Source organism: Pipistrellus hanaki (assembly GCF_964339955.1).
Source record: "Pipistrellus hanaki genome assembly, chromosome: 4".
NCBI lineage: Eukaryota > Metazoa > Chordata > Mammalia > Chiroptera > Vespertilionidae > Pipistrellus > Pipistrellus hanaki.
The window spans coordinates 48,260,088-48,275,700 of NC_140506.1; the positions used below are offsets into that span (position 1 = coordinate 48,260,088).

Below are 15,613 nucleotides of genomic sequence, written 5' to 3' on the forward strand. Positions count from 1 at the left end.
AATCCTACTTCCTTCACTCTTAAGAAGAGTTGTTCCCAAGATCACCCCCCAGTAAACCACCTGCACACCGATTCCATCTCAGAGTCGGCCTTGCAGGGAAGCCAGCCTCCAGCAGCATGCATTTCTAGAAATAGATTTACCCTCTTTGGACTTGGCCGCCTTTGAGCAGTGACATATCTCATGTTTTGGCATGAAACAAAATGAAGCCAGCGGACAAATACAGAGTTGAGCATACGTTTTTAGCCTTATTAAGGAGTGTATTTAATAGCAGGTTGATTTGGCACCTTCCCAGTCATAGATTTGTACATGTTACAAACTTGAACCTTGGGACAGTGCGCATTTTGAGTAAGTGCTTTTTATTCCGTCAGTTTTTATTTTTTATTTTTTTTCAATCTTGAAGAAAAAGATAAAGAGTGATTGAATGTGGTCTCTGCTTTAAAACCTAATAATTGAAATGTTTTGATGAATAAGAATATAGTTTATATGAAATCTACAAAGAGGAGGCAGTCTTACAGCCTTGAAGATTCAGGTCAAATTGAGGATTCTATTAAAAGTATAAGGTCTATTCAAACTTGGTGAATATATTTAAAATATAATGAGAGAGAGAGAGAGAGAGAGGAGAGAGAACCCACTGTTTTCCATGGTTTCTATGGACAACCATGTTGTTAAATTTGTATTGATACTTAGGATGTCAAGGTTGTATAAAAGGAAGCAGGCCAGCCATCACTGACTCACGGTACAGTTGCTGTAATATTTGGCAATATCCATAATCCTATTTTTAAATTCTTCTGTATTCTAAAATACTGTTTCTTCTTCTTGCAGTTAAAGCTTGTTTATCTTAGGGACTTTTCATTGACACTTTTTATTCAGAGTCGTAGTGGATCATGGATGTACTAAATGCCCTTGAGATGGGTATGAGTGTTTAAGTTGTTATTTAATGTTCAGATCGTCTGTACATACCTCCCCCCCCCCCTTTAAACTCAAAGCTCTTTGTTGCTCACATTCCTCTTAGAAGAATTACCTTGCACGTGCCCACTGTGCACCTCAGACAGAGGAAGCTGTGTCAGTACGACCGAAGGGATCCAACTTGCCAAAGAGCTAGGGGCTACCTACCTGGAGCTGCACAGCCTGGATGACTTCTACATCGGGAAGTACTTTGGAGGCGTGGTGAGTGGAAATTCCTGTTACACACATGGATGGCATTTGTCCGCTGTTTCTTTATCTAGTTTCCAGAACCTCAGTTCGAACTTTAGTTTTAAAGGCACGATTAGTTTTAACCTTGAGAAATAATATGAGTGTTAAGTAGGAAAAAAAAAAAAAAAGGTTTTGTTCAGAATACAATTATAATTTTATTTTTCTCTCCAAATGACACATCTCCTCTTGTCTATGTATGATGTTTTGGAATTTTCCATTTGGTGCCACTTTATTAAAGTGTGTTTATTTACACGAGCCCATGATGTCAGCTTTGATAGTCATCTTTAAATAGCTCAACCAGCCTGGCACCCGGAGCCGGTGGGCCTGGAAGGTTCTCCTTCATTTCTGTCTACTTGAAAAGAAGAGCTATTCTTCTCTGTGTGAATGTTTCAGCAAGACTCCATGCCCTTCTGGTCTTGGTGTAGCTCAGAACTGAGGAACTACTTACAGGGCAGCTTCTTGCGGGCTGTGTGGGGAGCCAGGGGTAGCTCAGTGCAGTGATATTTATGGGCTCTGCAGGCACCTAGGAGGCCAGTTTCTAGCACACAGCACCTACCCTACAGGCCTGGGGCTGCAGGGCCCCTGGGGAATGCCGTGGAGGTGTGTCATTTAAGTATTACTGACTGGAGAATTAACCTTCCCAACCCCCTAGGAAGCCAGTCAGCCTTGATAAACCCTGCATTAAGCAGTAGCTCTTCGGACTTTACCCTCAGTTCCTCATCAAGTACCCTTTCCGATAGGCCAGAACATTCATTATGTAGATTTATGTTAAGATGTTGAGGTTTCCACAGATAACTTATAGAAAATTCATTTGTTCTGGAGTCACTAAACTCCAGATAAGAACCAAAGCTAAAATAAGGATCAGATATAAATGGTTCTAATTTCTACCAAATAGCCATACTTATATCACCCAATAATATAAGAAACATTAATAATAAACCACTATGGGAGATGTACTCACAATATTGATATTATCAATGACTGAGAAATTCTGATCTTATTTAATTATATTGATAAGCAATGGGCAGATAGACTGGGAGAGGTGAAACCTAATTTTCCTGTGAAGCAAATATTATAGTGGCTTAAAAAAAAATCTTAATTTGGTTTAATACCCTTACATTTTCCTGAAATACCTATGGAAAATAGGTATGGAATTGGCTGAGGGGTGGGGGTGTGAGATACAGTTTTGTTTCATTTGTTGGAGAAGAGGGGCTGGTTCTCTTGGTGGGGATAGGGGTCTGGGGAGGTCCTTGGGCCTCTTGTTTCCCATTCAAGTTCCTGAACCTGAAACTCTGAGTCACTCTGCCCACCTCCCAGCTTTCACTTTCTCTTCTTTCCTCTCTTCGCTCCCGATACCAGTGTTACAGCTAGGGCTGGAGGTGTGAAGAGAATTGAAGATGTGGCCAAGGTTGGAAGAAACACATGGCAGTTTCTTTTTTTCCCCTTAAGTCAGTGTTTCCTTACCTCGTTTTTTTCTAAACTCTCTCAGTGGGAATGTGGAGATAAGATCAGAGCGGTCTCTTCTCAGACTCTTGAGACGTAAAGTACAGCTGAGGTCGTGAGTGTAAGAAATGAAGATATTTGTAAGAATATGGGTGGAGGGGATGATGTCAGAGTGAAAGGAGCATTGGAAATCCTGTGTTTGAGAGTCGGGGGCGAAGAGCTGTGCAGGATTACCTCGGATCAGGGCAAGGCAGGCCTGAGCCCTGGAGCCTGAGAGAGCCTCATTAGTCCTCCAGTGCCCCCCCCCCCCGCCCAGGGCACGAGACCCTGGAGCCAAAGGGCTGTGCCCTCTGGAGCTGGGAGCCCCTCCCAGACCCATGGCATCTAATAGGGTAGCCACTGGCCACATGCGGCTAATTATGTTTAAATTAATTAACATTTTCAGTTCCTTGGGCACACTTGTCTCATTTCAGGTGCACATTTTAATAGCCACATGTGGCTGCTGTGCTGATTAGCACAGATATTTCAGAGGGGTTGTATTGACCACGCTCCAGAGCCCAGGACCCCAGGACTCTCTGGGTAGCTGGCCCGAGTCTGTGCCCCAGGCCTGCTCAGGACTCTTTTCTGGGTCCATCCTCCAGGGGGACCACAGTGCTGGTGGGTGCACCCCTGGACCTGAGAGGTGGCCGAGGGGACATTGTGTTAGAGGATGGGGGAAGGGAGAGTGGGTGGAGCTTGGATGTGTAGCTGGTGTGCATAAACCTCTCCAGGGCTTGGGATGGAGCCAGGGCTGAGAAAAGAAGGGGTGATTTTGGGGCCTAAGAGTTAGGGCCCAACTCGCCCTGTGCTGCAGGAAACTCTGAGGACTCAGAATTCAAATCTGAACCTGGCCTTCCAGGCGTTCATGACGACCTATTTGTCAAAGCAGGAGGATACAGTATTTTCACATAACAGTTCTTTTTCTTGATGTATAATATAGTTTAAATATTTAGGTATGTGGTACGGAGACCTGCACTTGTACTTTTGCCCCAGACCTCGCAATGTAAAGCATAGGCCTGGAGCTGTGTAAGTACATGTGGTTAAGATTTTAAATTTATAAAATAAAGGATGTATTTGTAAGGAATTTATTCAGGGAAAAGAGCAGTGAGCTTCCCTAGCTAATATGAGCATATGTGACCTAGCATATCTCTTCCTGCCTTGACTTTCTCTAATGTTAATTGCCATGGTTACCAGAGAGATGGTTACTGATAAACACAGTTGTATTGCTAGGCTTCCTTGATTATTCAGGAGAATAAACAGTTCCTTCTTTTTTTTTTTTTTTTTTTTTAATATATTTTATTGATTTTGTACAGAGAGGAAGGGAGAGAGATAGAGAGCTAGAAACATCGATGAGAGAGAGTCATCGATCAGCTGCCTCTTGCACACCCCCTACAGGGGATATGCCCGCAACCAAGGTACATGCCCTTGACCGGAATCGAACCCGGGACCTTTCAGTCCCCAAGCCGACGCTCTATCCATTGAGCCAAACCGGTTTCGGCAACAGTTCCTTCTTGAATGGATAGCTTATTTACGTTTAGACAAGGCTCAATATTACCTGGTACATTTAAAAAAATAATGTTTGAAGGTGTTTGCTAAAGCTTACATGTCAATGGTCTGGGCATTCAAAACATTTGGCAAAAGTGATTTGGATACAAATAATCATGTCACCTACATAGTTTTGTTGGAGCTTTAATTCACATTTGCTTCACATTTTAGTTGGAGTATTTTATGATTCAGGCCTTAAACCAGAAGACGAGTGAAAAAATGAAGAAAAGGAAAATGAGCAACTCGTTCCATGGAATTAGACCACCTCAGCTTGAACAACCAGGTGCGTTTATTAGCCCATGTCCAGATGTTCTGTTGATATTTATTACAGATCACTTCACAGGTCTTAGAGCAATTGTTCTCAGCTTTCAGTATGTTTAGGACTTACCTGGCATTGTGACTCAGCAAAGTGGGGATGGAGCCTTCAATCGGCCTTTTAAATAAGATTCCCAGGTGATTTGGAAGCAAGTGTTACTTGGACCATATTTTGAGGACTACTGTCTTAAAAACTTGAACCTATAGATTCTTAAACATAGTGTGTGCTGTGGTTCTAGATTGTGGTCTAAGAAATATACACCCAAATACAATGCGTGAACCTTGATTAGCTACTGGCTCAATAAAAACATCTAAAAGATGTTCATGGTACAGTTGGGCAAAATTTTAATACAGACTAGAAATTAGGTAATATTATGGAATTTTCTTACTTATGATAATGCCACTGTGCTTAATAGAAGAGTGTTATTATTCTTAGGAGATAAATGTGAAAGTATTTAAACCCAGAATATCCTGATGATTTCATCTTACTTTTAAATGGGTCAGTACTGTGAGTGTGTGTGTTTATCTAGAGATAAAGCAAAAAATGGCAAAATATTAATAATTGCAGAATTTAAGGGAAGGGTATATGTGTGCTCATTATATACTTCAGCTTTTTTGAATGTTTGAAAATGTTCACAATACAAGGTTGAAAGAAAATAAAATTTAAAAATTAGTAAAATTACATCAACTGTTAAAAGAATTTTTTGCATAATTTTGTGATAGATGTAGTAGGACACTATTGTATAAAAAGTAGGTACTTCATACAGCATTTTTTGAGTGAGTGAATGTAAATTTAAAATCAGGAAAATATAAATTAGTATGGGGAGTCAATTCAAGGTTTTAAAAACAATTATAGAGATATTTACACCATAAATCAGATGTTTTCAAACTTTTTCATCTCCTGGCACATATAAACTGATTACTAAAATTACACCAAAAATATATTTTTTGCTGATCAAAAAAAAAAAAAGGTGTAATTTAGATCGGTTCATACCAGATGGCTATTGTTGTGTTAACTGCTGTCATTTTTTTTAACAATCTAAGGAAAAAGAGGTCAGTGCCCCTGACTAAATTAGTCACGTATTGCATGTTTTAGAAATGCTTGCGGCACACCAGTTGAAGATCGCTGCCGTAAACGATACACACATGGCTTTGAACTTACTATTGTACAGGGAAAGGAGAGACATGGCCTATTACATAGCAAACACTGGGGCCTTAAGTACCTCCTGGATGAGAAGATGGGTTTGAGGGGGAGGGAATAGCCAAATAAATAATGCAGATAGATAATTTCTTAGTCCATTTTAGGAAGAAAAAGCACACCAATTCCTCAGAGGAAGCAAAGCCATTTCATGTTATGTACCACTAAGAGAACTTTGTTCATCTTACAGAGTTTTGCTTTAGCATAAAACATTTTTATTGCCAAAGAAGTTTGAATTTCACTGACTCAGGTGATTGCAGGTCCTCCAGGCACCGCTTCCCAGATAACACTTTCCTCAGCTCAGCTTTGGATAAAAGTTAGCAGAGTTTTACAATTAGGCCAATGATGAGAGCCTGGGATGCAGACTCTGTGTGGACGTTTGAATCAATATAAGGCTAATCTATTTTTGTTAGTGATCAAACCAGAGAACGGAAAGTTGTTTCCTCTTTTGGAAATTAGGGAGCTGAGCCAACACTCAGATGTGCTGAGGGGGGGAAGTTGATTCTAGGGAAGTATATTGCTTTACCGGGAGGGACAATATACTAATTTTAGGATCAACACAAAATGGTCAAGGTGGTTTTAAACAATGAAGTCCAAGACATTGAGCCCTGGCTTTGAGAAGTTGCAGTTTTTTGTTTGTTTTTAAAAATATATATATTTTATTGATTTTTTTACAGAGAGGAAGAGAGAGGGATAGAAGTTAGAAACATCGATGAGAGAGAATCAGCCGCCTCCTGCACACCCCACATTGGGGATGTGCCCGCAACCAAGGCACATGCCCTTGACCAGAATTGAACCTGGGACCTTTCAGTCTGCAGGCCAATGCTCTATCCACTAAGCCAAACCGGTTTCCGCAGAAGTTGCAGTTTTAATGATTTATTTCCCCATTTCTAGTCCTAGGAGGAAAATGACTTCCCATGTCATTTTCAAGACTTATTCAATAATTTGTTTGCATTTTTGACAGGTGACAGTAAAAAATAATGACTATCAATATACTAAAATTAAGTATTTGGAGCAGTGTTTTATTTGGGGGCACAGACATAATGAGAAATGTTATTGCTCCTTATGGCGTTAATGAGTTTTTTGTTGGCACTATAAAAGTACAGCATTTCTGTGTCAGAGTTATGAAATTTTACAGTCCTTGGATCATTAGTTTTATGTTTTTAATTGATTAAACTTATATAAAATTGCTGGTTTTGTAAGTCAAAAATGGCCAAATATTGGCAATTTTGCATGATTCAGCCAAATACTATTAAAAAATATGTTTTGTTGTAAACCTGAAATGATTGGTCTGGAGACCTAAGAGAGTCATTTAATGGTTTTATTTTCTGTCTTGAAACAGAAAAAATGCCCGTCCTGAAGGCCGAAGCCTCGCATTATAACTCTGACTTGCACAACCTGCTGTTCTGCTGCCAGTGTGTGGACGTGGTGTTTTACAACCCAGACCTGAAGGAGGTGGTGGAGGCCCACAAGATCGTCCTCTGCGCCGTAAGCCACGTGTTCATGCTGCTTTTCAATGTGAAGAGTCCTGCTGACATCCAGGATTCCAGTATCATCCGCACAGCCCAGGATCTGTTTGCTATAAACAGGGAGGCTGTGCTCCCAGGTGCTAGCCAGGACTCTCCAGGCAACCCACCACTCCGAGTCATCGTTAAAGACGCCCTCTTCTGCTCGTGTCTATCGGACATCCTGCGCTTCATTTATTCAGGTATCTTGTCTGATGGCTCTGGGACATTCTCTTAGGCTATTGAAATATAGGTATGCCTGTGGTCCTCAAGCGTTTTCACACTTATCTTCTTCCTGTCATCTGGAGTGAAGATTATACATAAAAAATCGTATTGGCTTTATGCCCATGAATTGTTCCAGCCTTTCCATCTTCCTTACTGGTTTATTTGGCCTGGTTTTACATCCTCTTGTCTAAAAAATAATCTCTTTTCATACTAAGCAAGAAAATGATTTAACTTTAAAGAAATAACATTGTCCAGGTGTATATCAAAATAAGTGTCTGCATCTTAAAACCTAGCTACATGTTCCCCTTTCTGTTTGACTCTTAGGTTTGGGGAGGGAATGAGGAGAGAAATTAGCAGGGTCATTGCATTCTGTTTAGGAAATAGAAATAGCACTACCAGGTAGTTTAGGCTAGAGATCTGATCAGTTTTGGCTATGACTATTTTAGACTTTTTTCTTCTTACTGTGCTCTTACTTTTTTAGGATTCAGCTTATTCATTATTTTTCTCCTTATCCTTTTAAAGACCCAGGAGCAACTATATTTTAAAGAATAGAAATTTTACCACAGTCATTTTATCAACTGAATTGATGGTCTCACATCTGAGTGTCCCATATGGGAATGGAAAAGAACGAATGTAAAAGGACTTTTAAAGTATCTAAATATATATATTCTGAGGACTTATTTCTTCTTTAGTTTTTTTCCCCCCAGGGTAGAATCACATGTTAATGAAATATTAGGTTAAGGTCACTCCTCTCAAATGTGTCTGGAGAAACATTTATAGTCCATTTTTAGACATCAGAATTGGGAACAGAGATGAAGCTTATAAAGGTTTGCAAATAGAGAAGTATAGTTTCCTGTAGGTAAGAAAGTTTTGAGTAGCCCTTCAGTTGAAATAATTGATGCTAAAAATAAGATTTTATTTTGTTCATTGTGGCTATAGTTATATAATTTTCAGTTAAAAATTAATGGTTGTCCATGGCCTGTAAAGTTCAGCAGTTAGAGCATCAGCCTGGGCACCAAAGAGTCTCAGGTATGATTCCTGGTCAAGGGCATGTACCTGGGTTGTGGGTTTGGAGTGGGTCAGGGTGTGTGTGTGCAGGAGGTAACCAGTTGATGTCTCTCTCACATCAATGTTTCTCTCTCTTTCCCTTTCCCTTCCTCTCTCCCTACCCTCTTTCTCTTCCTCTCTCCCAGCCTTTCACTTTCTCTGAAAAAGTAATAGAAAAAATATCCTTGGGTGAGGATTAACAAAAATAAATAAGTAATGGTTGTGAAAAGTACAGTTGCAGCATGCAGATTTTAGTGGGTTAAAATCTATCATCTATCTATCATCTATCTATCTCTATCTATCTATCTATCTATCTATCTATCTATCTATCTATCTATAAAAGCCTAAGCGGCCGTTATGACCCAACAACCAAAACACAGGTTAACCAGTTGCTATGATGCACACTGACCACTAGGGGGCAGACACAGGAGCTGCCCCCTGGTGGTCAGTGCACTCCCACAGCCAAACTCCTGTAGCTGGCTGGCAGCATCAGTGGCAGTGTCGTTCCTTCTGTGTCTGGCCTGCAACCATTGCTTCCTCTCTTGACCCTTTGGTCCTGGGCTGGGCTGGGGTAACCTGGGGTGGGTGATGGCAAATGTGGTCCCTTTCCCATGGGGCTGTCTACCAACCTCCCATTCCCTATCTCCCCCCCCCCCCCCCGCCCCCCGCAAGGGCTGACAGGCCCCAATCGGCCTGACCTTGATTGGCCCTGATTGTGGGCCAGGCCTAGGGACCCCACCGGTGCACGAATTCATCCACTGGGACTCTAGTATAAATATATTGGAGTAGAATGTGGTAGTAGGTGTTAATTGAACAATGAACAGTATTCATTGTTCAGTGACTATTGACTTGGAAAAGGCATAAATAATCTCTCTCACAGGGCACACAGCACGGTGCCTTTAGCATGGAGGGCTCTCTGCCAGTGTCGGTGAAACTAATGAATAGGCTCCAGGAATGGGGAATCGTATGTTTAAACCAGACTAAAGACTTCATTTGGTTCTACAGATTTTTATGTTTAAACCTAGAATCTCACAGTGCATAATTTAAGACCAATTGTGTAAAAACAAAATGTTTACATGTTAAGAAAATTACTTTAATGATATGTTTAGAAAACTATGAAGGAAGTGTTGACTGCCCCCTTTCAATGATTTTATTGTTGTAATTATGAATTATTCAGCAAGTTTCCCGCATACTGAATACTTTTGAAGGCACATGAGCACTTTGAGGTCAGTTATATCCTCTAATATTGTAGCAGTAAAATTGCTAGCTCTCTCTCCAGTGACAGACCTGCTTGTCTTCTCCTAGGGAGTCATTTTTCTAAATTGCAAAATGAATACATGCAGATAGGAGGAAGGGAGAAAGGAAAAAGGCAAGTACTCCTCATCCCCCAGTTCCCTTCCCCAGAGTCAATGACCTGTTACCGGGTTTTCACATGTTCCCCTTAATGCTGTTTGAAAGAAATTACATATTGGGAAATTTGCATTAATGAAAATGTAATCTTTGGTAACTGCTGTTTCCCAGGAACCACGGGCAGTTCCCTGTGGCTGGAGCAGGAGTGGGAGGTGATGGCTGGAAGGAGATGAGGCTGGCCAGACCAGTGTTTACTGTTCTTACAAGTGGTTCTGGGGTTTTAAGCATGACCAGACTGGGCTTTAGGAAACTCATCTCCAGTGAGGGAGGGAGGAGTGAATAGAGCAAACAAGACAGAAGTCCAATCCCGAGGCCCCCTCACTGCGATCCACCTCCGGAAGGCCAACATCTGACAACAGGTGGTTGAGTTGCGGTTTGTCCATCATCTGGACCAGTGCTTTTCAAACCTTAAAGTGCGCACACGATCTTGATAATGTTCAGGGTGTGAGTCCGTAGACCCAGGGTGGGCACCAGAGTCTGCATTCCCAAGCCTCCCAGGTGGTGATTGACCACGGCGGTTGCAACACCTCTTGGAAGAACTGGGGACAGCCATAACCAGGGCGTAAGGACCTGGAATTCACTCCAGAGACACAGGAGTGGAGCCCGGTCCTCAGTTTTAGTGCCAGAATCAAAACGGGGTCCACTGCAAGGCTGACCGATGCAGAGCTGTTTGGAGCTGGGGCCCTCGGTGCCCTGCTGTATCCCTTCCTGAAGCTGGGAGAGTGGTTCTTAGCGGCTGGGGGAACTCAGCGAGCCTGGGAATAGCGAGGAGAGGGCCTCGGGCCATAGGCCGGGAGAGCTTACTGATCTCCTTGGCCAGGTCAGCACTCTGGCTGCTTAGTCTGACACTGAGCTGTTGGATTTCTGTTCTGATGTCTCCTGTAAGTCACGGCCCAGCAAGAGGTGGTGTCAGGTCTGAGCAGGGCCACAGGCCCTTGACCTGGGGCTGTAAGGGAGACCCCAATGCTTCAGTAGGCACCTGTGCATTATTCTCTAATTATTTACAAAGTGTAACCTCAGACTCAAGCAAAAGTTATATTATCTGAGTTATGCTTTAACAGATATTAAGGCTCTATTTCCATAGTGAAGACAAATTTTTTAAAATGCAGAAAATGTATGGAGAAAAAACATCAGATTCCCACTATCCAAATGCCTAGAAATTTATTAATGTTTTATATTGACTTGGTTTATGTTTTATTTTAATATATTTTTCTATCAAATCAAACAAAAAATGTAAACCCACTTTTTTTTTTTTTTTTTTTTTTTTTTTTAGAGAGACTTCAGTAAGGAGGCCAGGTTCGTGAGCTGTTTTTTTGTTTGTTTGTTTTGTTTTTCTTGTTGTTTGTTAAACATTTAAAAACTTGAACAGTGCACAGGTTCTAAGACCCAGTTATGTAACGGTTCCCTCACAGAAGCCTTCCCACAGCTATGTTGGTAGGAGCTGTCTGTACTCACGTTAGCTGGGCTGGCAGCGCAGAGGTAGAAGTCCAGGACGTGGCACACTCGGGAATATTTGCCCTGAGCACACGTGGCTGAAAACCCATATAAAATCTACCTCCTAGCCTTATTGTTAATGAACCAAATTACAAAGAATACCTTAGTTTTTTTTAAAAAATAACCCCCCTTTTTTATCTTTAGGAATTTGAAATGAAAAGGAAGGGCCTGTGTAATAGCCGGGTTAGCACATTACACCGATGAGGTTTCGGTTTATTTTTCTATCCACATTTCTGAGTAGACACCGTAAAAGTACGTGTGCTCTATACATGTTAATTCTCCACTGGACAGTAGCTAGCCCTGCGTGATGTGTAAGTCCTGACTGACTAACCCTGAAGAAGGAGTGATCTGGACAGGGAGGCAGCCGTTTCCCGGTCTTCGTGGAGCAGTCCTTAAATGGCATACAACTGCAACATTCTTACAGCCTTGCTGTGCCCCTCACTGCAGTCTTTATGCTTGCACATTCCTGAGTCACACGACCTCAGATGGTTATGAATTGAAATATTTGTAAGAGCCTCAAGAATTTAGCTTGAGCTCTTCCTGCCACAGATGGCCCTTCGAATTTCACATCACTCATTGAAATATGCCGTCAGGGTAAATGAATATGTGGAAGCACATTTTCATCTTCAGTTTGCATAGTATATATGTCAGCACTTGGAATTATTCTGCGGCATGCTCTTTTCTGCACTGCATAAAAATGTAGCTTCGGACACAAAGGTATGCTATGCACTCTACGAGTCTAAATAAAGTAAGTAAATGTTCGGAGAAGTTAAAGGAAATACCAGCCAGTTATACAAGACAAGTAAGTTCTAGGGATCTGTGCATACAACATCATGCCCATTGTTAACAGATACTGTTTTGAACACTTAAAACTCTGGGAAGGGCATAGAGTTCATGCTAAATAGTTTTATCATAGTAAAAAAAAAAAAAAAAAAAAAAAAAAAAAGAACAAATCCCAGTTGAAGGATTATTGCTTTATTAGGACCTAAAAGTGTCAGAGATGATTAGTTAGCATTTCTAATTATTAAGAGAGTGCGCTTATGAACTAGTCTTCATTCTGGTTTAGGTTATTGGATCTTTCTGTGTCAGCTCTTAAACAAATTCATGGCCTGTGGGGATTTATCCCATTAATCCCTGCCATTAATCCCATCTATTTAGATTTGATGATTGCTTTCTTTCACATAATCTTCTGACTAGAGATATTGTATAGGTGTTCTTTAGTTAACATAATTTTACTTTTAAGAGACAATGTCTGTGCTCTCCCTTAATAGCATGGGTGAAACAATCACAGGAACTCGCACTTACTGTTTGCTGCATGCCACTAACCCTGGGTTTTGGCAGTGGGTGAAATGTCTAAGGGAAGTACACATTAGATTAAGCTGGGAGGCTTTTCAAATCAATGTCTGAGGGCCTAACTGGTTTGGTTCAGTGGATAGAGCATTGGCCTGTGGACTCAAGGGTCCCAGGTTCGATTCTGGTCAAGGGCATGTACCTTGGTTCCCAGCACATTCCCCAGTACGGGGTGTGCAGGAGGCAGCTGATTGATGTTTCTCTCTCATCGATGTTTCTAACTTTCCCTCCCTTTCCCTTCCTCTCTGTGAAAAATCAACTATATATATATATATATATATATATATATATATATATATATATATATATATTTTTTTTTTTTTTTTTTTAATCAATGTCTGGGACCCTGCACCAGAAATTTTTAATTCAGTCTGTCTGAGGCTGAGACCTTCTCTCATAGTATTTTGTAAATGATCTATTTTATAAAAGACACATGATTGGTTGCCTCCCACATTCGCCCCTACTAGAGACTGGGAAACCTGCAACCAAGGTACGTGCCCTTGACCAGGAATCAAACCTGATAGCCTTCAGTCCACGCCGACGCTCTCACCACTGAGCCAGTGGCCAGGGGTTTGTTAAAGATATTTAGGTAAATGTAATGCATAGCAAGACTTGAGAACCACTGGCGTAGAATACATCTTATTGACCTGGCATCCCTTGGCTTATAAAGGGCTCTTCTACTTCTGACATTGTATGCAGACTTTAATGTCTACCTGTGCGTGTGCAATTTCTGGAGACAATGCAAAGAATTTATCAGCTTGTGAAAAGAGTATGTGTGACCTTGACATTAAAAATCATCAGTGCAGGGAGAGGAAAACAAAAACTATAGATTTGTTCTGGACTGCACACCTTTGGGAATCTGGGGTGGATGGGGAGTTCAGAGTGAAGTCGGAAAAAGAGCAGTTTAAGGAAGGAAGTAGGAGGGCGTGCTGGAGCCAGCTGGCACCGCCTTGTGAGAGCCGATTGCGTGTTCTGGATGTCACGTTGGTAGCTTGAATATGGCCTTGGTGAGAGTATCTTCACCACAGAAACAGCACACACTTCAAATCAGGGCTGTCCTTCCCCTGCCCCATCCCACCACAGTACTCTGTAGTCATCATAAAGGCCGGGGGAGAAGTTTAAAGATGTGCGTGAGTACCGAGTGCTGAAGGGCTCTTCTGTCCGAAGCCTGAGAGCGGCAGGACTACCAGTCTGGTTCTTCAGATCAGCCGTGGATCTCACTGGGACAGACTGGCTGCCATTGCCTGACCTCGTGGTTCTGTACATGGTTATTATGTGCCCTCTGCCGTCCGCAGTATCTATGAAGGCATCTGGCAAAGTTCTAGATACATAAAGGGAGACGTCGTAAGAGACAGGTTGAGAGCATGTGGAATAGGACCACAAATTACTTGCCTAAAATCATACCAGTAATTAATGGCAGAGATAGAACTAGAAACTGGGTCCCCCAACTATGCCAACTCCCACACCACATCTTTTTAAATTCCATTTTTAGGAGGTAGGACTTCGTATAAACCATGGAGTGGAGGAGGATAGTCTCCCGGAATATCATGGTCAGAATTGAAACCTATCAGCATTGAGTAAGGGGATAGATCAGAGGGGAAAGGCCACTAGGGAGCAGGGAGGCTGCTCTAGGCCAAGGGAGAGAAGTATGTGTGGAAAAGGTGAACTTATGCTGACCATACAGTGGGAATTCCTCAAAACATCGAGGGGAAAGGGCTCACAGAGTATGACACAGAAGTGGCGTGAGCCCAGGAAGAGAGAACTGGGAAGTGGGTCAGGCTGAGGCCAGAGGAGTGAGGGACTAGGTGGGGAGATTTTGCTCCAATGCCATGGTCATGTGGCTCCTCAGAAAATTGTCTAGCTGCCCCTCTTCTGGTTGGTCTGTAGAGGTGGCTGTGGAACATATCTTAATGTGACCCTGACAGTGCATTCTGCCCATTCCTCTGCCCGGGGACAGTCACTGCTCTCCATGATCCTGTGAGTTATTCAACTTGAGGAAAGACCAGGTCCGCCTTCTTGCCCAGGACCAGTACATAATTTGGGTGTTGGACCACTTGTGCGGTAACTCACCTCCTGGCCATTGCTGTTACCGCCAGCTGACCACCGACTGCAGAAAGGTGGCAGCTCTCTGAGGACGAAGACTAGGTTTGGAATAACTAAGGGGAGGGCAAACTGATTTTTTTGAAAATGTGAGAGTTGTTTAAATGTTTTGGTGTCATTACAAGGATATATATTTGGTAAAGGAAAATTAGAATACTAAAAAGGAGGGAGCATGGATTTCTTTCTTTTTTTCTTCTTCTTATGTTTTGATTTGGAACTTAGATTCTTTTTTTTAAAAAAATTGATTATGGTCTCACATAATTGTCCTTATCTCCCCATTCTTATCCAAACCCCTCCCTAGATATGCTGCCCTCCCCCCCCCCCCCCCATTGTCCATGGCCACTGGCTAGGCCCATATGTATGCACACAAGTCCTATGGTTGATCTCTTCCCCTTACCCCCATCCCCCCTTACTTTCCCTCTGAGGTTTGAGAGTCTGATCGCTGGTTCTCTTTCTCTGGGTCTGTTTGTGTTGTTCATTATTTCCTCTAGATGTGTGAGATCATGTGATCCTTGTAAGAACCTAAACTGCAACAAGCCATAATGGTTATGCTGAGAGGTAAATGAATCAGTCTGTAGTGAGTTCCTTTCTGGGCCAACAGTTCTTTTGCGTCCCAATTTCAATGCCAGATAGTTCCTTATGTGTACATGCCAGCCATGATATTTCAGATCTGGTTGGTGGACAAATGGCAGTAATGCAGGTCCGCCTGTCTCTGGTTTGGTCCTCGGCTGCTGTCTGCTGGTATGCT

General features: G+C 42.1%; 1 protein-coding gene across 1 annotated transcript in view; it reads left to right on the forward strand.

Annotated features, from left to right (window-relative positions):
- RHOBTB3 (Rho related BTB domain containing 3) overlaps positions 1 to 15,613 on the forward strand; it is a 56,431-nt gene that overhangs the window by 12,009 nt on the left and 28,809 nt on the right. The window contains 3 exon segments of the mRNA XM_084881964.1: positions 1,013 to 1,167; positions 4,393 to 4,504; positions 7,077 to 7,442. Of these exon segments, the coding sequence (XP_084738090.1) occupies positions 1,013 to 1,167; positions 4,393 to 4,504; positions 7,077 to 7,442 (633 nt within the window).